The sequence below is a fragment of the Vipera ursinii genome, assembly GCF_947247035.1.
Source record: "Vipera ursinii genome assembly, chromosome: 1".
In the NCBI taxonomy this organism is placed as follows: Eukaryota; Metazoa; Chordata; class Lepidosauria; order Squamata; family Viperidae; genus Vipera; species Vipera ursinii.
The window spans coordinates 266,800,351-266,827,148 of NC_139512.1; the positions used below are offsets into that span (position 1 = coordinate 266,800,351).

Here is a 26,798-nt window from a genome sequence, read left to right on the forward strand (position 1 = left end):
TCTGCCCCGATTGATGGTGCAAAGGCCATAAGGGTGAGTACAGGTCATGTCACTTTTTCCAAGGTTTTCGTAATTTTGAACAATTGTTAAACCAACAGTTGTAAGTTGAGGATTACTTGGACTGGGTTAAGTGTAATTATTCTATTTCATAATGCCTGTAAATGTTAAGTTATTTTGCCTCCTGTTTATTGTTAAGTAGAACATTAGATATACATTCCAAAAGTCTGCCCAACTACATTCAGAATATTCTTATCTGGCTACAAAGCCTAGCACAAGGATGTTCATTGTGTTATTAGTCATGAGTAAAAATATTACTCATCTATAATTTTTATATTGAAGAATGGCATATCACATTGGATTTCAATGTGTCAAAGCTTCACCTGCGGGGCGAATGCATCCTTCAAGATGACAATAAGAAGCAGACTGAAGACAAGAAAAGGGTTAGAAGTAAATACATCAAGAGAATCTTAAAGTCCAAACTCAGTGGAGGAAATACCACCTGAGCAATTCCAGTCATAAAATGCATAATTGGAGAAGTGAACTAGACTCAAGCAGAGATAAAAGCCCTGGATCAGAAGACCAAAATAAAAATAAAAATAAAGAGAATGAATCATGCCCTGAATCCTCGCAGTGACATTGACAGACGTTTCTTACCAAGGAAAATAGGTGGGTGTGGACAGTTGAAGAAGAAAAAAGGATATTGGAAAAATATTTGAAGGACAGTGAAGAAGAGGGACTGAAGTTAGCATACCAGGAGGGCTTACTGAATACTGAAGAGACCAAACTGGCCTAGAGGAAAGACCAAATGAAGAACAGAAAAGAGATATGGGAAGACAAATTTTTACATGGCCAGACCTTAAAAATTACAGGCAAAGTATATAATAACAAGACCTGGCAATTGCTAAGAGCAGGAAAGTTGGAGAAAGAGGCAGAGGGGCTAATTCTGGCTGCACAAGACCAAGGCAAAATCAGATTTGAAAAAACAGCAACAGACAGCAAGTCCTGCTTCTGCAAAAAAAGCTGAAGAAACAGTGAACTACTTGGTTAGCTGCTGGGAAGAAGATCACACAGACTGACTACAAGCAGCATGACAAAGTAGCAACAATGGTACCCTTGAAGTTCTGCAAGAAATACTGCACCATTTGCCTGTAAGCAAGAACTGGTGGGACCATAAAACAGAGAAAGTAATTGAAAATGTAGAACTAAAGTTTAGTTTAGTTTAGTTTTATTTAATTTATATACCGCCCTTCTCCTTGGTGGGGACTCAGGGCGGTTCACAGGGCATATATAAAAAAGACAATACAAAAATTAAAAAAAGATTAAACCCATGCCCAGTTAAAAACAGTGAACAAGTCTAAAACAACTATTAAAACCCATCCCCGTCAGGCCAGACCAGCTATTTCGAATAGGTGGGTCTTCAGGTCACGACGGAAAGTTCGGAGGTCTGGTGCCATCCGGAGCTCCACCGGCAGTTGGTTCCACAAAGCTGGAGCGCCCACAGAGAAGGCTCTCCCCCTGGGGGTCACCAGTCGGCATTCCCTGACTGGCGGCACCCTGAGGAGGCCCTCTCTGTGGGAACGCAGAGGGCGGAGGGGAGTTGACGCCGGCAGCAGGTGGTCCCTGAGGTATCCCGGACCCATGCCATGTAGGGACTTAAAGATCGTTACCAAAACCTTGAACCTTAAAGTGCTCTGGGACTGTCAGGCATCTGCCACATAATACTCCAGATTTAACAAGTGTCAATAAGAAAGAAAAAAAATGTCTGGATTGCAAACATGGCACTACCTAGAGACAGCAGAAGAAACATGGCAGTATCTAGAGGCAGCAGAAGAGAAGACAAAGAACTGGAAATGGTATAGGGTTTCCTGCCTGAGCAGGGGGTTGGACTAGATGACCTCCAAGGTCCCTTCCAACTACTTCTTCTTCTTCTTCTTCTTCTTCTTCTTCTTCTTATTATTATTATTATTATTATTATTATTATTATTATTATTATTATTATTATTCTTATTATTATTATTATTATTATTATTATTCTTATTCTTATTATTAACAAAATACAAAAGGCAGCTTTGCTCAGAACACCTTACATCCTGCAACGGTACCTAATAACATCAAACATCAACATCTGCCTATCCCAGGTCCTTAGGAAGGACTCAATAGGTGGATAAAAATGCCAAATCCAGTCTGAACATCTGGATGACTATGCGACAAAACAGAAATCCAATTTCAATTGCAGTCATAGGTCATAGTTCAGCTATATGTTAAAGACATAGCAATGCACCTTTAAAAGCCATAATCATCTGCCGGCATAATTACAGCCCTTGTAAAAATATATTTTATTACTGTATTTTATTTAATGTATTTTTAACATTGAGCATAACCTGGAGATGCATTACAAGGGCTTAAAATATTTCAAATAAACAATCATCAAATAAATGAACAGATGCATGATACTATGACTAAAATCCATTAAATAATTATACAATTATATAATCCATTAAATGAGAGCCAGTTGGTATAATGGCTAAGGCGTTGGCCTAGAAACCAGGAGACTATGACTTCTAGTCCTACCTCAGGCATGAAAAACCAGATGGGTGACTTAGGGTCTGTTAGCTGTTAGTGTTGCTTGCTGCTGCGCAAGAAAGGACTATGGGCTGTAGTTGATGACCCTCCAGATGTGACTGCTTGGGATCCAGAAGATGAGGACGATGCACAGAAGATAGCCAAGTTTAACCGTGACAATGAAAAAGCTCTATGCATAATTGGACTAACACTGAATGACCAGCAGCTTGTCCATATTCATGGTGAGGTGTCTGCTGCTAGGTGTTGGGCCACTTTGCGACATATCTACGTTCGTGATAGTGTCGACCATGTAACGTAGTTGGTCCCATCTAACCAGGTTATCCAGGAGATGCCTGACAACTGTTCTTGTGCCATTTTTACACTGGATAGCTAACACAAACTCAGCTATGATACTGTGTGTACTAACTCTCAGTACATATCTGGGCCCATAACCAATGTTAGCAAAGTGCTTCTTGAGTTATCAGGAACCTACACAGGCAAAAGCGTACTGAGAATAGTAAGAATCACACAGTAACCACACAGATACACTGAGTTGTGATAAACAGAAAAATACTTTACTATTAGGTGTAAAAACAAAAACACAATCCGAATAAACAGTCCAGGTCATACACGAATAACAACAGATAAGCAACAGCAACAGTTCAGGGAGTATCCAAAATACAATGTCTTCTTACCGGTCTGAAGGTCAAGTACACAGTTCCTAAGGTTTAACACAGTAGTAAGCCAAAAAGCAAAAACAATGAGAGCAAAGAGAGAGAGAGAAGCCACGTTTCTAGCTCCCTCTTATGGCCGTTGGAAAAACCTACACACCCATTGGCCAATTAGCACCTTAAGGTTATAACATCATGGTTTATATATCTCCAACCCAACCTGGTAGGCTATAACCATATGCCTAACAGGGTCTCTCACTGTTTCTCAGCCCAACTCACTTCACAGGGTTATTGTTGTGGGGAAAATAAGAGACGAAAGAGGTATTGGTATATTTGTTACCTTGAGTTGTATATGAAAGAAAAGAGGGCAGGATAAGTATCTAAAAAATAAATATTAAAAGTTGAAAACCAACCCCAAACACAATTTAATAAACTAAAATACAATTAAAAAAATACAAATCAGATTTTTAAAAGTTCATTCAGTGTTTTATTAAAAAAGAAATTCTAAGACATTTCACTTTTAAGTGAGTAGGTGGATCATGACAAACTGTGGCAAGTTCTTAAAGAGATGGGAGTATCAGACTGTCTTATTTGTCTCTTGAGAAACCTATATGTGGGTCAAGAAGCAATAGTGAGAACTGGACACGGAACCACTGATTGGTTCAAAATTGGGAAAGGTGTCCGGCAAGGCTATTTAACTTATATGCAGAGCACATCATGAGAAAGGCAGGGCTAGATGAATCAAAAGTTGAAATTAAGATTGTCGGGAGAAATATCAACAACTTAAGGTATGCAGATGATACCACTCTAATGGCAGAAAGTGAAGAGGAACTAAAGAGCCTCTTGTTGCAGGTGAAGAAGGAGAGTGCAAAAGTTGGGTTGAAACTTAACATTAAGAAAACCAAGATCATGGCATCCGGGCTTCTCAATTCCTGGCAAATAGATGGGGAAGAAATGGAGGTAGTGACAGATTTTATTTTCCTGGGCTCCAAGATCACTGCAGATGGGGACTGTAGCCAAGAAATTAAAAGACACTTGCTCCTCGGGAGGAAAGCCATGGCAAATCTAGACAGCACACTAAAAAGTAGAGACATCACCCTGCCAACAAAAGTGTGTATAGTCAAGGCTATGGTCTTCCCAGTTGCAATGTATGGCTGTGAAAGTTGGACCATAAGAAAGGCTGAGCGCCAAAGAATTGAGGCCTTTGAACTATGGTGCTGGAGAATATGCTGCGAGTCCCTTGGACTGCAAGGCGTTCAAACCGGTCAGTCCTAGAGGAAATCAACCCTAACTGCTCTTTAGAAGGCCAGATCCTGAAGCTGAAACTCAAATACTTTGGCCACCTAATGAGAAGGAAGGACTCACTGGAGAAGAGCCTAATGCTGGGAAAGATTGAGGGCAATAGAAGAAAGGGATGACAGAGAATGAGGTGGCTGGATGGAGTCACTGAAGCAGTAGGCGTGAGCTTAAATGGCCTCCAGAAGATGGTAGAGGACAGGAAGGCCTGGAGGAACGTTGTCCATAGGGTCACGATGGGTCAGACACAACTTCGCAACTAACAACAACAAACAACAACAATAAACCATATAACGAAAAGCAACAAAGTAAAAGTAAAAAAATTAACAAAGGGTTATCTAGATAGAATCAACCTGAGATGGTATTCTATAATTGGAGAATTCACACTGAAAAAGTCCCCTGAGTCTTATTTGGTTTTTGTTAAGCTGATATTCTGATTTGTAAGACACATATTGTCTAAGTATCTTCCCTAGATGCCTATGTTCCTCTGTCCTGTAGCTAGCTTTTTATCTCAATTCTTTCACATGAATCTAAATAACTCTTAGAAACTGGTCAAGCGATATAATTGTTAATCCCAAAACTTGTGTCAATTTAGATCAAACTCAGATACGTGCATAATGATCTGGGGTGGTATGCTTTCTACCCCCATTCATACAATCCTTAATAAAGCAACAATTTCTGCACTATACATGTTATTGTGCAGAATTGCAGAATTCTGTACTTTGAAGGGGGCTATTTATGCCATGAAATCCAACCAATTCACTCAGTGCAGAAAATTACTATTTATCTTGCAGCAAATGTAAAATCTTGCTGCTAAATGCATGGGTGGCCTGGATTTCTATGATCTGTGCTTATAATTTCAAAAAAAAAAATATTCATGCATATAACACATTTAATTATGCTGTCAGCCAGACCAGACCATGAAGTCAACTCCAGAGGATGGTTAAAATTACTTTTATTGAGATTGGTTTACTATAACAGAATCGTAAAAGTCTGATATCCTTCTCCTTAGAGTTCAGTGATTTAGGGAGGTCTCTGTCTGACCTGCTTCCAAATATTATCTATATATTCTGGACTTAAAAATGTTCTAGCACCTGCAAACCTTTCAAAATGAACTTCCTTATTCTCTCCACACCTATCATAGCTCACGGTATCAAATGCAAGAACCCTACATATTTCTCTCTCTCATATTTAGAAGGCTGCACAGCTCAATTTGAGGCATCATGTAAGTTTAAAAACAAACCAAAGACAACAAAAGAAATAAAAATAGAAACAACCAGGAAGCTAATATGCTCCAACACATTAACACAATGTCACTCAGGGGACATATGTTCCACCCAAGCCAAGCCAAGGAATAAAAGCCAGGCCTTCAATATCCATTTAAAGGGCAGGAGTTACTTGAACCTTGGAGAGGGAGGAGATATAATCCAAAGGACAGTAATATTGTGCTATGACAACCCATCAGTAAGGACATTTTTTTTGTTTTATTAGTAAGTATGACTTACCTAAAAGCTTTTCCTGTTCTTCTCTTCGTTCTCTGGCCAGTCGTTGTCTTTCATCAACTTTTAGTGCTGGTATACAATTAGTGAAAATAATGTAAAATCTATTCATCTTATATGAGTGGCAGCTATTCCTGAATTCTACAGAACCTACTTCTAAGCATCAATCCATAAAAATCTATTCTTAAGATGCCATGTTAAAAAATGCAGGATTCTAAAACCAATTCAGAATTTATTTCATAACAAAATAAAAGGCACAGAATCTTTAAAAATTCCTCTAATTTTCCCCCCACCATATTCAAGAACTTATTATTAAAATCTTTCCCAACCATGTATCTTCCAGGTGTTAGTTGGGAACTTGGAACATTTCTGACACATCAGAGAAGCAGAGGACCGGTCTAAATCCATCATTATTTTGATCAGTTCCATAAATCAGTTAGAAAACCTACATTAAAAATAAATACCCTGGAACATGTACATTTCTATATTATTGAAGTTTCCTAGACTTTTCCCTGAAATCTGCAATGCTTCCAGATATTAATAATCAAAAGGTATTGGGCTTCTATCCCATATTTTTCCCCTTTAATGTTCTTTTTTTCTTGGGAAAAATATGTTGGAGAAAGCAATGAGAGGTAATGGAATAGTTTACATATTGACAAGGTCATCTAAAGCTCTCAAAATAAGTGAATGAGTCAAAGCAATTTCATATTAAAAGCTTCATCTGGAAGTACTCCATAGTGTTCTCTGTCCAGCATATTGAGTCTTTCAGTGGTATGAACTCCAGTCTGCAATTGCAGAGTGCATACACTGGGGAACCTCTAAGTCAGGGGTCTTCAAACTTAGCCCTTTTATGACTTGTGGACTTCAACTCCCAGAATTCCTCAGCCAGTGCCTGAAGTCCACAAGTCATAAAAGGGCCAAGTTTGAAGACCCCTACTCTAAGTAGCTTGCATTAAAGTTAATTCACAACAACATGCTGTAGAATGATATCCTACAGGTAATCCTCTACAATTGGGACTAGAATTTTTACTCCTAAGCAAGGCGGTTACGTGATTCATATCCAATTTTACAACCTTTTTTTGCCACAGCTGTTAAAGCAAATCACTCTGCAGTTATTAAGTGAACCACAGTCATTAAGCAAATCCAGCTTCCCCCATTGACTTTGCTTGTCAGAAGCCAGGTGGGATGATTGCAAATAGTGATCATGTGATCCCAGGCCTTTGCAACCATCATAAAGTTATGCTGGTTGCTAAGTGCCCAAATTTTGATCATAGTGAATCTTGGGGATGTAATGATGGCTATAAGTGCTATTGTAACTTTGAATGGTTTGCAAAATGAATGACTGTAAGCTGAGGACTAGGGTTTTTTTCCCCCTCAGGGATCAAATTTAATTATTTTAACTGTTTTTAACTCTTGTATTGTATTGATGTTTTTAAATACTTTGTAAACCGCCCTGAATCGTACGGGAAAAGGGCGGTATATAAATTCAATAAACTTAAACTTATAACTCTTTAAGAATTACTTCTTGTACTAAAATAAAAACAATCTGTATTCACTTTTTTCCATAGGATTCCCAGAATTATTTTTTCCAAAACATTTAATACATTATTTTTCAGAATTCACAGGCAATGGTGTTTTTTCTTCTACTAGCACATGCAACAGTTTTTGCAGGCTCACAAATGCGAGTCATCAGTGACGCAAACCCTTATGTTATCTTTTATCTGTTTAGAATCAGCAATACAATAGCAAGCATGAACACAGTTGCAGGGCTAATAAAATGCTGTAGTATTCAAGCAGTAATATCTATTTGACTGTATTTCCTATGCTTATGTATGACTCTTCCTAATAACAATGCTGCATCGGTTTCCTGAATTATTTAAAGTAAATCAATAGCGTCCCCAGGAAATGGATTAAAAATAACAGCAAACAATTTATACACAAAACAGCATACTTGAAACAGAACTAAAACAGCAATATTTAAAATTTACAGAATGTTGCTGCCTTAAAGTATAACAAACCTTGTCACATTTCAATATACAGAAAACGCTGGGAAAAATTAAATTACTGTAATACCTATCTTGGTTCCTGCAGGATTAATGCCCTGTCCTAAAAGGGCAGAAGAGGGCCGGCTGGATGAGACAGCTTTTTTATCTGGTGCTTTAGAGTTTTCAGATACTAAAATGAAGAAAGAAAGAAAAATTAATTAACCCTATCATTACAATCTTTTTTTCTCCCTGAGATAATCAATGCCAACCATTCATCTACAGGTAGTTTTCAACTTATGACTACAATTTGGGACCAGAATTTCTGTCGTGCATAAACTGAGTCACTATGTGACTGGACCCAATTTTATGACCATTTTTGCTACAGTTCTTAAGTGAAACAGTGTTGCTCATAAAGACATTCATGTGTTCTTAAGCAAATCCAGCTTCCTCAAAAAATTTTGTGGAAAACTTGCTGGGAAAGTTGCAAATTGCAATCATGTGACTATAGGACACTACAACCAGGTGTAAATGTGAGCCAGTTTCCGGCATCTAAATTGTGATCACATGATTGTGGGGTGGTGATGTGAGGGTCATTAGTGCAAGGATAGGTGTCTTCCAAGGCCATCTGAATCGCTGATACACAAGCAGTTGTAAATTGAGGACTACCTTTTCATGAATTAGGATAGGCACAGAATGGCAACATACATCTTGCTAGATCAGTTCCTCAACCTTAGTACTGTAAATTGAAAATGTGTGAAGTCTGTACATCTTACAGTTGCCAAAGTTGAGAGACAGTGTTCCAGATATTGCTGAATTGTAACTTTTAGCAATCTCACTCACATGCCTAGTGGCACAGGAAGTGAGAAATTGTGGTTCAGTAACACTCTGGGGAAATCACAGGTTGTATAAAACTCAAAACAGATGAGTTGCATCTGCTAAAAAAAACCAAAAAACTACCCTTCTCTTGTCTGGGAGCAGGTGTCAGGGTTTCAGTAAACAGATAATCTAGCATTGAATTCAACCCTTTGGGTGCATCAGAAAACAGCCTCTGTGGAATTAGAAGGTCTAATGTAAGAGATATCTAAGATATTCTCGGGCAGCTGTTCTCAAAGCATGGTCCTGAGAGACTCAGTGGGGGAAGGATCTCTGAAGGGGTCTGCAAAGTCAAATAAATATTTTTAAAGAGCTTAGTTTCAATTTCTGATGCAGTAAACATGAATAGATACAACCTGCATAAACCAAAGCTCTTGGGGGAGGGGGGGCTCAATAATTTTTAAGAATGTAAAAGTCCTGGGACCACAATGTTTGAGAACCACTGGATTCAAAGAATATTGGAATGAATGGCACCACTATAAACATATTCATATTTATTTATCACAATTACAGCCTTTCCCATTCTTACAGTCTATTTTTACTGCACAGTAAGTTCCCAGGATTCTTTATTGGCATAATCAAAGGTCAAAAAATTGTCACATTACATACGGTAACCTTACTTAAAGTACAGCAATCCACTCTGACGGCCATTACATTAGCAGCCATGCTGCTTTGTAAAAAGAAGACCGAGAATCATTCCATACAGAATAATGTCTACAGTTTTTTTTTTTTTTAAAAAACATGTTTCTATTTCCAGGTCCCATTCAAGCATACCTAAGGCCATTCAGTGACAAGCGAACTCTGCACAGCCTCCTCATGCACATTAGCCAAAATATTGGGAGAGAGTGCTATCGATGTAGTTCTTGCAAACAAGGTTTGCTATCTGAAAGTCCACCTAATGTTATAGAGGTAGCCCTTGACTTATGACTATAGGTCATGATGGTCATAAGTCAAGGCACCTACCTGACTAAACATGATTTCATGACATTTCTTTGTCACAGTCATGAAGCATTAAGTGAATCTATGTATTCATTTGGGAGTTCTTTGCTGGAGACCAGCCCCAAAGTCATAAATTGCCTGTAAAAGTGCCCTAGTAGCTGTGCCCAAAATGTGTCATGGGATCAAAGGGTGGGTGCAGTCACTGGAACTATGGAAAAAGGACATAAGTAGCTTGGGGCCGGGGTGTGTGTGTTTCATCATAACTTAGTCCATCACTGAGCAAGGACTACCTATATTTTTTCAGATACATAATCTTTATTGTCATTTTTTACTGTGGGCACAACGGCACACATCAAAAATGAAATTTAGTTGCCCGCTCTCAAAGTAAAACACATAATGACACACACCTAAAGCATACTATAAACAACACATATATAGAGACCCACACCCCCTACATATACATAACAATAAAATATTAACTACTGTCCATAATCATAATAGTAAAGTTGGAAGGGACCTTGGAGGTCATCTAGTCCAACCCCCTGCTCAGGCAGGAAACCCTATACCATTTCACACAAATGGCTGTCCAGTCTCTTCTTAAAAACTTCCAGTGTTGGAGCATTCACCACTTCTGGAGGCAGGTTGTTCCACTGGTTAGTTGTTCTAACTGTCAGGAAATTTCTCCTTAGTTCTAGGTTGCTTCTCTCCTTGACTAGTTTCCATCCATTGCTTCTTGTCCTGCCTTCGGGCGCTTTGGAGAATAGCTTGACTCCCTCTTCTTTATGGCAGCCCCTGAGATATTGGAACACTGCTATTATGTCACCCCTAGTCCTTCTCTTCATTAAACTAGACATACCCAATTCCAGCAACCGTTCCCTATATGTTTTAGCCTCCAGTCCCCTAATCATCTTTGTTGCTATTCTTTGTACTCTTTCTAGAGTCTCAACATCTTTTTTACATAGTGGTGACCAAAACTGGATGCAGTATTCCAAGTGTGGCCTTACCAAGCCATTGTAAAGTGTTATTAATACTTCACATGATCTTGATTCTATCCCTCTGTTAATGCAGCCTAGCACTGTGTTGGCTTTTTTGGCAGCTGCAGCACACTGCTGGCTCATATTGAAGTGATTGTCCACTAGGACTCTGAGATCCCTCTCACAGTTACTACTATTGAGCATGGTACCCCCTATACTATATCTGTACATTTGGTTTTTCTTGCCTAAATGTAGAACCTTACTTTTTTCACCATTGAATTTCATTCTGTTAGATAGCGCCCAGTCTGTCCATATCCTCCTGGAGTGTTAGCTATTCCTGCCAGCTTGGTGAGTTCCCCATCTATTCCCTCATCCAAATTATTGATGAAGATGTTGAAGAGCACTGGGCCCAGAACAGAGCCCTGGGGCACCTCAATACACACTTCCCTCCATGTAGATGCTGTTCTATTGAGAACCACACGGTGAGTACGGCCTGTCAGCCAGCTACGAATCCATCTGGTGGTGATGCTGTCTAACCCACATTTTTCTATCTTATCAAGTAGTAGGTTGTGATGTACTTTAACAAATGCCTTACTGAAGTCCAAGTAAATTATATCCACAGCATTCCTCTGGTTCACTAATTTTGTTACTTGGTCAAACAATGCAATAAGATTTGTCTGGCATGATCTGTTTTTGACAAACCCATGTTGGCTTTTATTAATGATTTTGTTTGCCTCTGAATGTTTGCTGATTGTTTGATTATCTTTTCCAGAATCTTTCCAGGTATTGAGGTTAGGCTAATAGGTCTGTAGTTTCCTGGATCCATTTTTCCCCTTTTTTGAAGATGGGAACTACATCAGCACTTTTCCAATCCTCTGGTAGTTCCCCAGTGCTCCAGGATCTTTGAAAGGTATAGTTCAGTGGTTCTGAGATCACGTCAGCCAATTCCTTGAGAACCTTGGGGTGTAATCCATCTGGTCCTGGTGATTTGAACTCGTCTAGGCTGGACAGGTGCTCGCTTATCATTTTCTTGCCTATCTTAACTTGTGTTTCTATTCTGTTTTGAAGGAGGAAGCCTGAGAGTTTTCCTGATTTCAGGTTTAATATTTAAGTAGGATATTGTAAAGCTGCTGTATAGATGTACACACACACACTGCTTCAGTGATATCGATTGGCAATTCATTGGAGGTGCAACAGGATACCATGTAGTTACTATCACAGTGGACATAAAGCGAAGACAGCCTCACTTTGCTAAGTTTGTCTGAGCTGAGAAGCAAAACAAGATAAACTCTGATTAATATTAGAACTTTTGTCTGAGCTCAGAAGCAGAACAAGATAAACTCTGATTAATATCAGAATTTTGTCTGAACTCAGAAGCAGAACAAGATATACTCTGATTAATATCAGAATTTTGTCTGAACTCAGAAGCAGAACAAGATAAACTCTGATTAATATTAGAAGGGGGGATCACTTGGGAATTGCCGGGCTACTAGATAGACTGGAAAGTAAAAACACAACAACAAACCATCTTGGAAGAAAGGTAACACAAGCCCTTCCAAGAACACTGCATGGAAAAGAACTTTAGTCAAGGGATTTTATTCCTCTTCAAAGTCCATACTTAATCACTTGTATAAAACCAGAATAAACTTGTAATTCATAACATTTCTAAAACCAAAAGCCAGTAAGCTGCATTTATTTGCAGTTCAAAAGAAGCAACTCCAGAAAAGATACGACATGGCAAAGTGAGCATAGCTTCCGATAATAAAGTGTTTGAAAGTTATTTTGTTTCTAAAATCCTGTTTTAAAAAGAATTAACATGAACATTCCTTTGTACAAATGTCCAAAGATTTTAATTATCTGCTTAAAGTCTTTTTAATATGTCAGTATAATTATCTGCCATTTATTTCTTACAAGTCCTAATGCTTTCCCCTGCAACATGTAGCTTTTAAAATGTTTTCCCATGTGAAATCGAATTTGGGTTGGTCACCGGACCAGAGATTTATACTTCCCAGCTTTCGGATTCATGCTGGAGCCCATCTTCAGGTAATTTCTCTACTGGAATACGTGCTTTGGGCTGTTCTGTGAGTCGTGTTTATGTGGTGCCTTCCTATTGGCTGACTGGTGTGTTGATGGCTAGCAATTGGCTGTCGTTTCCTTGGACTGCCAATCTTTTCCCATGTGTTCATGATCTATATCCTCAGTACATATGGGGTGATCTTCATACATCATTCCAGCTGTTCTGATCACATTCAGTAAGATGAAGAAGGATTAAAAGCTAAAGCCAAATCCTCATGGTGGAAAGGTTTCACCAGTAGCACAATATCTGAAACTGGTCCAGTTGCATCAACTAGGAGCCAGAACTATTGGTTCTGGTAGGTGACCTCATTGCAATCTCAACGTTGCTTTCTTTGAATACAGACTTTATATGGCGTTATCGTATTTCTATTTATTTATAGTGTGTTCTTTAGCAACATCCTTCAGGAAAACTAAACACTTTTTTTAAAAAAGGGAACTCTGCACAACATGTAAAAAATATTCGAGTAGTTAAATTAAAAATTAGATGAGGGGGTGAACAGTACTATGGCTTTATATCTAATTAAGAGACCATTTCAAAAGGTCCAGAAGAATAAATTTTATAGTCATTCTGGCACCATTCTGGCACTTCAACGTGTAGTAGCTGTTTATATCGCTCACAGGTAGTATAGGATACAAGAAAATTGAGGTAGCAACCAACTGTGCAGAACCATGATAAAAAAAGTTGCAATACGCTTCTCTAAATGTCTCCCTTTCCAGTTATATGGTTTATTTCCCTCCACTTACTTTCTGCTAATTTTCATATGATAAACTTGCTGTTATTCTGCTTCTTAAATACTCCATAAATGTATTAGGCATAAGTAACTTTGTTATTTAATATGAAAGATTCAGTTGTAAGAGTAGAGATTTTGACTTCTCTTTTTTCCCCTTTTGGTTCAGTCTGCCAACAGAGCTGCAGGAATATATCATACTGGTTAGCTCATTCCTTATTTTATTCCATAAAATTATACTCATATATGATGCCTACATTTGGTGGAGCAGTGGGCTAATGCCTCCTTAAGTAACACCAGCTGCCTGCAATTTGTGCAAGTTCACATCCCACCAGGCTCAAGGTTGACTCAGCCTTCCATTCTTCCGAGGTAGGTAAAATGAGGACCCAGATTGTTGGGGGCAATTAAGCTGACTTTGTAATAATGCCGCTTGGGGTGTGTGTGAAAGCCCTAATAAGCAGGCATATACATAGAATGAAGGCTACTGCTAAGCTTGTAAGCCGCCCTGAGTCTTCGGAGAAGGGCGGGATATAAATGGAATTAAAATAAAATAAAAAATAAAAAAATAAAAATAAGGGAACAGCCACTTCCAACGTTTCATCACCTTACCCTTTTACAATTAGAAATATAAAATATTTAATAATCTGTTTCTTTCATACTCTTCTCCCAATCCCAAGTACAGAAGACTCTCTATGGTACGTATTTCCTCTCTCCCAAAACCTGCTCCACATTCCACATTTACACTATAGGTATAGGCCACGGGTTGGCAACCCGCGGCTCCGGAGCCGCATGCGGCTCTTTGAGCCGTCTCCTGCGGCTCCCAGCCGCCCGGTGCGCGTGCACCTCTTCGAACGGGCAGTGGTGCGCGCGCACCTCTCCAAATGGAGAGTGGCACCGCCCGTTTGGAGAGGTGCGCGCGCACCTCTCCGAATGGGTGGAGCTGCGCGCGCACCTCCCCAAACCTTTGGAGAGGTACGCGCGTACCTACGGTCATTCGGATAGGTGCGCGCGCACCTCTCAGAATGGGCAGCGGCGCCGCTTCTTGGGAAAGCTGCCGCGGCCCGTCTCCAAAGCTGTCGCTTTTGGCAGCTTTGTAGACGGGCCGCGGCAGCTTTCCCAAGAAGCGGTGCCGCTGCCCATTCGCGCAGAGGTACGCACGCACCTCTCCAAAGGTCACTAGGCGTTTTACGTGAGGGGAAACGTCTCTCGTCTTCGCCCATCTTTGCCGCTGATGCTTGGCTAAGGAGGAACTCTTTTTTTTTTAGTGTGGCTGGGACGGAGGACTTGTCCTGCGTGTCCACAGGCAACGAGGGCAAAACCCCTTGCGACCTGGTTGTGAGAAATGGGGAGAATGAACACCCCCCTCCACACACACACACTCGGCCTCCCCGTCGCCTGGATTCTCACTTCCCCTTCAGGCGTGCTCTGAGACTAAGGCGCGCGGCGCTTTTCGTTTGCGGAGCCGGGGGGAAAAAGTTGCCTTTCCCCATGCGACTCCCTTGAAGCGACTCGTAGCGGGCCCCGCGCAACTTCTGGCTATCCCCTGTTTGCCAGATCTGCAACTAGAGTCGAGCACCTCGCCTTCAGCCGAAGGGCAAAAGCCCGATCTCGTCCCGCTTTGACCGTTTGACTGGGTGCCAGATTAATGTCGGCTCTGTAAACGGGCCGCCGCCTCGCAACCGGTTCCATCACACATAAAGTGGCAACCGCGCCCGCACATCTGCGCACACGCAAGAAACAAAACGTTTTGCGCATGCGCGTGTGTGGATGCACGCATGCGGCTCCCACTTTTTTTTATGTGTGATGGAACTGGTTCCCAGTGGCTCTTTTGCTTTTTCAGGTTGCCGACCCCTGGTATAGGCAGACTGAATTTTGTTTTCAACCCAACAGTCCAGATGGCGTAGTATTCCCACCATAAAGCATTCTCCTATAAACAGTAAATAGAAGAGGTACAGAAAGCCCAATTCTGGGCAGGTTAGAGCAGGTCAGGGTCAAACACAATGGGAGGCCTCTCAAGAAGAGCCAAAATATTTGATGAAAATTTTGCACCAATCAGAGCAAAGCAAACACCGCTGGGCCCAGCAGTGCTCCCAACAGTATTTTTTTTTCCTGTGCCGAGTATATTATTTGTACTTGGCAAATGCAAATGAAAAAAAAATCTTGTTTCAGAAAAAAAATCTTGGTAGAAGAGAGAGACAATGGGAAAAACTGAATCAGTAATTAACAAATTTATTCTCCGGTTAAGGGGTTCTTGCAATCTGTCATCCAAATCTTAGCATGTATTTTTTCTTCTGCTTAAAAAATTTAGTCCCCTGTAGTATCTAGTTTCCAAAAATTATCACTCATCTTTTGTTATGATTCACACTTGCCAAGATAACAAAAATAAGTCTATTCTCAAAAATCTTAAAGGTCAATATTTCTAATTTATCTGGACTCTTAGTTCATTTATAGCTTTCTTAGATCAAAATCTTATTTAGCTTTTTGCTGTTTATTTCCAATTCTTTAAGTTCTTAAGCTTTCAATTATTTTTTCTTTTGTTCAGAGTTGAAGACAAACTCACCACAAAGAGACTTTGTAAATCTGTTGTTCTGAATGTCTTTAATAGACTTAGAATAATTAATGGGCAATTTCAAAAAAGTGATTAGAAAGTGATTAGATGACTTCCAAAGTAAATGTTTTGGCTCCAATGAGAGTAAAACAGTTTTTGCACAATAATAATAATGTCAGGTGTGCTATTACAGAGGAAAGAAGATCCTAGTTCTTGAGGAGCTGGATCAAAGAGGTGCCACACTTCCTTTTGAGAGATAATGAGGCCTGCAGTCTTGAAAAAGGATGTGACAAACTTCATTAATATAACAGGCTGTGTATTGCCCAATCTCCAAATAGAATGGCAACAAAAATGATTAGGGGACGGGAGGCTAAAACACATAAGGAACGGTTGCTGGAATTGGGTATGTCTAGTTTAATGAAGAAAAGGGCGAGGGCTGACATGATAGCAGTGTTCCAATATCTCAGGGGCTACCACAAAGAAGAGGGAGTCAAGCTATTCTCCAAAGCTCCTGAAGGCAGGACAAGAAGCAACAAATGGAAACTAATCAAGGAGAGAAGCAACATAGAACTAGGGAGAAACTTCTTGACAGTTAGAACAATTAACCAGTGGAACAACCTGCCTCCAGAGGTGGTGAATGCTCGAACACTGGAGGTTTTTAAGAAGAGACTGGACAGCCATTTGCCTGAAATGGTATAAGGTTTCCTGCCTGAGCAGGGGGTTGGACTAGATGACCTCCAAGGTCCCTTCCAACTTTATTATTATTATTATTATTATTATTATTATTATTATTATTATTATTATTATTATTATTATTTCACAAAGAGAACGATTAGAAATGCGATTATTCAAGAGGTCTTAATTTTGAAAGAAATTCCACCAAGAATTTTAAGAAAAAGGAGTTTGTTTTCCTGACAGATGAATTAAAAAAAACGACAGATCCAGTTTAGATGGGAGATACCAACTGGGATAGTGGTGAATTATGCTGGTACAAGATATCGTCTTAATACAGTTCTGAAGGCACAAGATTTTTATTGTAATATACTGAAAGCAGACTCACCGCCATCCCCAGAATTTGAAAGAGGAAAGGAAGAAAGAGTGCAACAGATACAATCGGAAGGCATACAGTGAGATGGAGAAATCACTTCACTGATTTCAAAAGAAGTACAGCAAACTCTGGAAACTGTGCAGTCCTTGGTTTCATTAGAAGAATCAAAGGCCCCGAGAGTGACACAGGCTGCAACCAGGTGAAAGGCACAACAACTGCAACAGAAACAGTATCCTACAATTACAACTCAAGAATCTACTAATAGTGAAGTAGTGGGGGCAGCGAAATCAAAGATGCAGATTCTTGAGGATCTGTAAGCCACGCTCCGAAAGCATTAAGTCGCAAAAGATGGTAACAAAGTTTCTATAAAATAATTCAATGGGATTATAAATCGTGTATTTTAATGGAAGAGTGGAATGGAGTGCTGGATAAACAGAAAGATTTTAATAAAGGACCTTTAAAAGAGCCTTGGTGGAGCAGTGGGCTAATGCCTCCTTAAGTAACACCAGCTGCCTGCAATTATTGCAGGTTCGCGTCCCACCAGGCTCAAGGTTGACTCAGCCTTCCATCCTTCTGAGGTAGGTAAAATGAGGACCCAGATTGTTGGGGGCAATTAAGCTGACTTTGTAATAATGCCGCTTGGGGTGTGTGTGAAAGCCCTAATAAGCAGGCATATACATAGAATGAAGGCTACTGCTAAGCTTGTAAGCTGCCCTGAGTCTTCGGAGAAAGGCGGGATATAAATGGAATTTTTTAAAAAAGTACTCCAATCATACAAGATTGCCTAAATTCTTTTTTGATTTGAAAGATGGGATGTGATTTATTATATGGCTGGTATGTATATTAATTGTATGATAAAAAGGTGGATAATGTTTTTATAGAAAATATAAGTTTGGGATTTAAACATGGTGTGATTACATATAAAGATATTTTTAGACTGGAAAGAAATGTATGGCAATTAAAGCCATTTAATATTTTAAAAGAAGGAAAAATAGTACAAACTTGGTTTCAGTATGGCCAGATATAAGTTAGATGGAAAGAAATTTGGTAAAACAAATTAGAGATCAAAGTTAAGTGCATATAAGAGGGATACATAATGTATTGATAGAAATAGATGCAGAAACGGAATTTATTAAAGATTGTATGATAAAATGGGCCCAGAATATTCAGGAGTTAATAACAATGGATACCTGGGGAAAAATTTGGGTCAGAAATGTTAAATTTATTCAGGCACAAAATTTATGAGAGTTTTTATAAAATGTTTTATAGATGGTATTTAGTTTTTAAAAAATTTGCATGTATGCATTCAAATTATCAATCTAAATGTTGCAACGTACTATCATATATGGTGGACTTGTTGGGTATTATTATAGATTGTACTGTTGTAGAAACTAAATTGATGTTGAATTTAATAATGGCAGCAAGACTTTTGGTTTCGCATTACTGGAAGAAGGAGGAACTGCCTATTATAGAAGAGTGGACTTCAAAGGTTTCAAACTTGGCAGAAATGGTAACAATTTTAGCATATTTGAAAGAGCAATCGCAACAGAGAGATATCTTGGAATGGAGAAGATGGACCGATTATATTCAGAATTAATATGGGACTAAAAAATTTCATTTAATATATGAATGAGTATTAGAATTATAAGATGTATTATTATTTAGTTATGTTTAAGTGGAGTTAAAGAGTGATAGGATTTAAAGTTGTTGGGGCAATTAAACTGACTTTGTAATAATGCCGCTGGGGGGGGCGCGAAAGCCCTAATAAGCAGGCATATACATAGAATGAAGGCTACTGCTAAGCTTGTAAGCCGCCCTGAGTCTTCGGAGAAGGGCGGGATATAAATGGGATTAAAAATAAATAAATAAAATAAAGTGTATTTATAGTTGGTTAGCATATTTTAGCTTAAGTTTGTTAGAGGCAATACCCTGTATTCAGCTCTGGGAAGTCAGGGGGGGGGGGAGGGGGAGGGAGGGGAAGTTGGGTGGGGAGGGGGAGGGAAGGAGTTTATGCTTAAAATGTATTGTAAAACTTTTCAATTAAAACACAGAGGTGGGTCGATGACTGGGTATTTTCTCTCATTCTAACCTACCACATAGGAACTGTGATAAAGAAAAATAGGAAAGAAAAGGAAAGGCAGATTATAAATAATGAATGAATCCTATTCCATTTTGATTTCTTTTCAAAAGGTCATAATGCATAATACATACATTAAACCTGCCCTCTAATGTTCTACTCTCTGAAATTACCTTTCCTACTTGGAAGTCATCTTCTTTAGCTTTCGTATGACTTTAGCCCTCCCTCCTCTTCTCTCCCCTCCCCTCCTGTTACATTCTTTATCTACTTGTTTTCATGTCAGTTTCTACTGTTCCATATAAGACTTTGGTTGTAATTTTCAACACCCCATCTTGTCAAAGAAAATTTCATCATTTCTAAAGACTCACTGAAAATACCATAAATAACTGCAATTTAAAATGAGAGCCACTTTGGTTCAGGTTATACCAGGCTATAAATTTGGAGGCTACGGGCTCTAGTTGCACCTTAGGCACAAGGCCAACTGGGTGATCTTGGGCCATTTGCTCTTCAATATATGAATTATGCTTCAGTACTGTAAGTGATGACTGAAGCAGCTGAGGTAAATTATGTTTCAATATGTGTTTCTCCACAATGCATCCTATGACACAGCTTGTAGTGTAAATGGCTTATTTACTTGAGCATCCATTTAATCATTCAGATATCTAGCTCATGTCATATATGTTAGGCCTTCAGGTGATTAAACGTTCAAGTTCTGGCCTTCAAGTTCTTCAAGCAGATTATGATGCTGTCAACTATGCAAGTCCAGTTAAATTAATAGGGTAGGGAACTATGTTTGTCCCTAACCTGGATTTCTATTCTTATGTCTCAGATCATCTACACTATGCTTCCTGCAGCTAAACAATAATGTACAATCATGTACAATCAATGTAAAAAGCCATAGGGATCAATGCCTTTTTTAAAAGCCTCAATCTTGCTCTAATTTTATAAAATCGAGCATCATGCTGTTTCTAGTCTGGAGCTTTTTGAAGAATTATATCAACATTCTATCAATTATACCTGCTGCTTCCAGACAGGCATCTTGCAATATAACAGCCTCTTATTGCCTTGTTTTTTCCTAAATAAGGTATGCTCCTAGAACACATTTAAGAGGTCTACAAATACAGCAGGGAGGAGAGCAAGAAGACACATCAGGTGAGCATCTACAAAATTCTGTAGCACAAGAATGAGGCCTTTATCTGCAGTACTTGGAAACACAAAGCAGGGAATTGTTTGGGCCCGTGTTAATTTACTGAAGTTATAAAGCTATTATTAATCTTTGTTTTGAAATGAATTGTTTCAATGCTTGTTGTTACCTTCGGATATTGCATCTAACAAAACAATATTTTTGTGAAAAATGTTTAGCTTGTATACAAATTCAGATTTATTGTGCAAATAACTTCATAAGAGGACTGTAAAAACTGGTTTTTAGCCTTATTATACACCCTATTTTCTATTTCATCTGGCTTTTAATAATTCATTTTAGGTCCCTCCAATAAAACATTTTCATTGAAATTCTGATTAAATCTACTGAGTTATAGGAAGTGTAGGGGGAGGAGGGGAGGGAAGGGAAAGGAAGGGAGCTCCATTTTTGCATATTAATCTCCTAGAAACCACTTAGTATGTTCTGGCAAGTTTCAGATGAACTATAAGACCAGCAACAGGACAGGCTTCTAATGTCCACTGCTGGGAGGGCAGCTGAAACTAAGCACTGAGTCTATATACAACACTCCCTGAAATAACACACTCAAAAATAAAGGAGAGGGCCTGAGGCACATAGGTTATTGAAGCAACTACGGCAGAGATTCATGCCTTTCTTCTGCTATATTTCAGCAAGTTGGTGAATAAGCAAAGTGGAGCATTTGGCAACGATATGAACTAGTGGCTGTTCAAAGAATTAACTAGAAGTAATTCTCTATTCCCAGAAGAAATCAATAAGCAAAGCACTTCCACACCGTTGCCAAGAAAACTACATGAATGCATCTAGGTAATACCCAGGAGTCAGGTTCAATGTGAAGGACTCTTTACTTTCACCTTCGTTCACTACAAGAGCGGCAGCATCCCTAGTATTGTGATATCTGAGAAAGAAGATATACATTGGGCCCACATTCATTCAAACATTTAGGGTACAACCCCCTAAAGTGTCAGAAACTCTCATCAGCAAATAACTTTTAAAAATGAACTGAATTCCTTGGCAAACAAAAGGAAAAAAAAGGTTGAACGACATATAAAAACACTTTGCTATGAAGTGAGGAGATATAGGAATATAGCCAGCTGTACCAACAGGCTGAGAAATACCGGTAGCTTTTATCCGTGGGCTGTTAGGCTTTTAAATGGGACATAATCTTATGCAGAATTGACTTGGGAGGCCGGTGTGTGGTATAGTTGGTTCACATAGTGTGGTGGGATGGAGGGTTTGTTGTCACTGTGTGTTGGGGGGAGAGAGCACGGGGGGAGGCTCAGCTAATCTCAATGTACACATGTTGTACTTTGACAATAAAGGTTTATTATTATTATTTATTATTATTATTTAAGACAAAATAAACAATTACTTCTGTGCTGCTCAACTTCCTTGCCGGCTTTTAGTCATAATACACTCTAAAGCCTAAATCTAATAAAGAAAGAAATAAAAATTGCCATCTGCCTTTTAAGAGACAAGCTCATCTTGCGTTGTTGTTTTTAAAGAGTCCAATAATTTGATATTCTGTTCCAAAAAGTCAATATAATTAGTGCATGCCAGAAAGAAGTACAGTCATCAACAAAATTCTGAAGCACGCTGTTCAAGATCTGCCAAATTGATTTCACTGAACAGGAGACTGCAATATCACAGTCGATTGTTTATACAACTTTCAGATCTTATCTAATGCTTTCTGGGTAATTTTTCTTCTGGTGAGCTTCATCCATATGCCACTGATGGATTTTGAAGGTGATTAAATATAAGCTACAGACAACTAAGAAACAAAAACAACAGCTCTATCCAATGACAGAAGAAAAAAACAAAAACAAGAGTCATCTACAACATAGAGTGTAAGAATTGTAATAGCTACCAAGTAGGACAAACAGTCAGAAGACATGAACAGACCTCACCATGGTTTCAACTGGGAAACTGTGAGTGTCCTAGACCATGCTAAATCTAAAAATACTGGAGAATTCCTGGAAGCCTGGCACTCTGAAAAATCAGCCATCAACAGGTACATAGAAATAAACGATATCTACATACTGTCCAAAAGAGTAATCAATAAACTAAAAGCCCACAACACCTCCTTGTCAGCGATCAACATCCAGATAAGCAGAGAGTAATATCATGTCATAAACAATATTCCAATTAAGGATCTACCAACTTAGACAAACAATCAAACAGTAAACAACAGCCTAATCAACCACCAAGAACACTTCCACTAACACTGGCAGGGTGAGTTAATTGTACTTCTAGCACAGATATTATCTAGTAGGGTAACCAAACTTCTCCAGGGGGAAAAAAAAACCAAGCTCAGAGAGCACCAAGGACTCCCAGTTCAACCCTGAGTTAGAAATATTCTCTTCTATTGGAATTTGTTTCATTATACATTGGAATGATCTAAAATTCTCTTGCTACCTACATAACAATGAAATGGCAATTTATTTTTAATATGCTGATATTTACTATAAGAATGAGTGTGAGAGGGAGTTTGGAACCTGAGCTTTGCTTTGGAATGGTTGTGGGTAGATGACATGAGCTGATGTCAGGGCTTTTTTTCTCATAGAATGCTCAGAATGGCGTTCCGGCACCTTTTTTTGCACACACACACACACACACACACACACACACACACACACACACACAAAGCTTTTGCACAAGCTGTGCTACTCCCTCCAAACTCGTGTTCCTACTTTCCTCGCTCGCCTTCCCAAACTCCAAACTAGGAAGGCAGGCCGCTTCGGCACTGTCAGCGGGAGAGTTTGCACGGGCGTGAGCCGGTGTGGAGCACATGGCAAGGCTACCGCTCCCTCTGCCATTAGCCAGCCCTTAGCAGGCGCTGAGCAGAGAGCAGACTTGCAGCATGACAAACCTCCACGGCCTCGACAAGGCACTGAAGATGTCTCTGCAGAGGAAGACCAAGGTTCATTCGGCAGGTGGTGGGTGTGCGCGCACGTGTGTGTTTCCTTTCTGTGTTTCACAGCCTCATGAGTTTAATGAGATTTATTCCTAGATATAGATGTGCAGGACTGGCGTCTTAAAAATAGCTATCCTCTCAGTGCACACATATTTGAAATGTTGGGTAGCGTTGGATAAATTGGATTTTTCCTTGTTGCAAAGGATGGCTTCAAGCAGGAATGATGCAAGAAGCCCAATAATCTTCCCTCCTTTCTCTATTTTTGAAAGCAGAACCAGCCTTTTATGTTAAGGCCCTGCTCACTTTCCCAAACTCCAAACTCACGCATTCTAGGGCTGCAGAGCGTTTTTACTCCCCCTGGCTGATCTGTTCAGCAGAAGCATTTTCAAAGCTTCTGGAGCTTGCATCCATGGCCGTGGGGTGACTTTTATGATGCTCCAGTGGACCGATCCGGGCGTCGGAGGTCTGCAAAATGCCTCTGCTGCCCAGATCTAGGGCTGCAGAGCGATTTCGCTCCCCCCATGGCTGATTTGGGCAGCAGAAGCATTTTGCAGGCCTCTGAAGCCCGGACTGGGCCGCTGAAGCATCATAAAGTCACCCCACAGCCATGGATGCAAGGTCCAGAGGCTTGAAAAATGCTTCTACTGCGCAGATCGGCCGTGTGGGGGGGGGAGCAAAATTGCTCTGCAGCCATAGATCTGGCGGCAGAAGCAGCAGAGAGAGAGAGAGATTGAGCCAGCAGGGAAGCAAAAGTGTGGGGAAAGGAAAGCACTGCAAAGTAAGCAAACTTACAAAAAGGGGATCTCTCTCTCTCTCTCTCACACACACACACACTTCCCCACCACCTTTAATATGACCTCCCCAACACCTTTAATATGATGTCTTACCCCACCCTTTAATATCATGTCTCCCCCACCCTTTAATATCTCTCTCCCATCCCCTTTAATATCATGTCTTCCCCCACCCCCTTCAATATCATGTCTTCTCCCACCCCCTTTAATATCTCTCCCCCACCCCCTTTAATATCATGTCTTCCCCCACCCCCTTCAATATCATGTCTTCTCCCACCCCCTTTAATATCTCTCCCCCACCCCCTTTAATATCATGTCTTCCCCCACCCCCTTTAATATCAGTGAGGCTTCTCCAGTGGACCATGACCCAGCGCTCGCCCCCTCCGCTGGAGACTCTCAGATTTGCCCCAGTTCTTCCCAGCTCCAAACAAGTGCCCCTGACACAAGTGATGCTGAGCTGGCCACACCCATGCCAGATTAACAAGATGAGAGTTCCGGCACCTTTTTTTTTTTTAGAAAAAAAGCACTGGCTGACGTTATCCAGACACAACTGCAAACTTCTTGCTAATTACTATGCTCCTGACGGGAAAAATATTACGGAGGAAGGGTAGGTTCTGCTAGCAGAAATGCTTTCTCATACAGACTATTCAAACCGGAAAAGTGTGCTGTTAATTGCTAGCTCCATTTCAGAACATACTGTATATCCCTTAAAGACTTTGGCTAAGAATTTAACATGGCAGGAAATATATCTGTTGAAATGCTGTAGCATTAAGATAATCATTACGAAGGAAACAATGATGGATTATATATAATCATCAGAAGCATTGATTTCTACATTAAGCATCTCAAGCCACTTCCTTGCCAGGAAATTATCATCTATGAATGAACCTTTATTGTCAAATTACAACTATGTATACATTGAGATTGGCTGAGCCTCCCTTTGTGCCCCCACCACAGTAATTTCTCTAGGCAGATAAAAAGGCCTACATATGACAGTCATCAATTCCACATCTGGGGAGCAATACATGTAAACTAATCTGCTGTTGGCACACCAGTCACAATGTATATACACACAGAGTCCTCCTCCTTTGCTCTCACCGGAGCCTTCATCTCTGTCAGAACGGTGAATGACTTGGTTTGTCAGCTCCACTGCTGCATTTGGTACATCTGAATGTAGCCAGGTCTCCGTGACAACCATCACACAACATTCACGGAGATGCCTGCTTGCTGCCAACTGCAGCTGTAATTCGTCAATTTTATGGATGAGGGATCTGGCATTACTCAAGAAGACACTCGGCAGTGCTGGTCTATGAGTCTGCTTTCTAAGCCGATTCAGTATCCCAGCCCTGCAGCCACGTTTTTGTTTTTGCTCCTTTCTGTTTCGCTTACGTCGTCTCCTCCCTGGCCCGAAGACAATCCACGGAGATGCTGGAGGCCTCGCTATGCAGTTCGGTATGTTATGGGACTGCTGAAAATCACTGGTAATTCGAGATTGCCTTGCAAGCCCGATGTTTAGCAGCTCTATACTTGTGTAGGCTAATTTAGCCCCTTGCACTACACTGTGCACACTCATCCATACGCACATTAATCCAATCACCACACACCAGTACCGGGAGCTCAGGACCGCTACGTGTGAATGCACCGCCATCTTGTGGAGAAAAAAAATTGCCAGGAAATTATCATCTACCCAGGGCATGAAACAGACCTAAATTAAATTTGGTAACCAAATAATACAGTAGTGCATAGTTACTTTGCATGCATGAAGTTCAATGATAGTTTATTTCTTCTTTTATTGTTTACTTGAACAGCAAACTGTGGTGAATGCTGTAGAAAATAGAACCAGTTTTTCTTTTTTTAAAAAAATATGTTAATTTTCCAATTTTACATTTACCGGTAAGTATTTAAAAAGCAATGTGGTGACTGGGTTAATCAATAATTTGATAACAAAATCTTTAGTACAAATTTCGTTACATCAGATATTTCTTCTCTTTTTCCCTTAACATTTACTATCTCAGATTCAAGCTAGTTCTTCTTATATCAACTCAGTGAAAACATCATTATTACCTTTATCAATAATTTTTTAGCTTATATGTATCTTAATTACATTTAATCTTCATAAACAATCCATATCTTGTTATTAATTTTTACCCAATTTTTAATTTCTCATCAATATTCTAATTTAACCTTTGATGTTTATAATTTTCCAGGTTTAGGTAACCAAGATTTCCCTTGTCTCCATTCATAACAAAATATAATATCCAAAATACACATTTTATCTATTTAAATGTAATCTTCTTCTATTTCCTAAGAGTTATCTCCCACCATGTTAAATCATCTACTTAATAATACAATATCCCCTTCAATAAATCAAAGCCATTATATATATATTACCTGGGTTAATCAATAAATCAAACATATTCATAATAATTAATTTTATTTTCCCCTTTAGGTCTAATTTTTAAATATTAAACGAATAAAGTCCTTATTTTCAACTAATTTCCAAGTATTTTAAATCTAATGACCAGAATTCCCCTTGTCTCAACTTTTCCCTTTAACCCTCTAATTAATAATATGAAATCCCCTTTAATAAGTCAAAACCCCAATTTTTTTCAACTTTATCCTGGCTTTCTTCCTTTGCCA

General features: G+C 39.5%; 1 protein-coding gene across 6 annotated transcripts in view; it reads right to left on the reverse strand.

Moving 5' to 3' along the window:
- MAP7 (microtubule associated protein 7) overlaps nt 1-26,798 on the reverse strand; it is a 110,544-nt gene that overhangs the window by 33,859 nt on the left and 49,887 nt on the right. For all 6 annotated transcript variants that reach the window (XM_083368312.1, XM_083368309.1, XM_083368310.1 and 3 more), the window contains exons 2-3: nt 8,102-8,203; nt 6,035-6,100 (exon numbers count right to left, since the gene is read on the reverse strand). In XM_083368312.1, the coding sequence (XP_083224438.1) occupies nt 6,035-6,100; nt 8,102-8,203 (168 nt within the window). The remainder of the gene's footprint in view (nt 1-6,034; nt 6,101-8,101; nt 8,204-26,798) is intronic.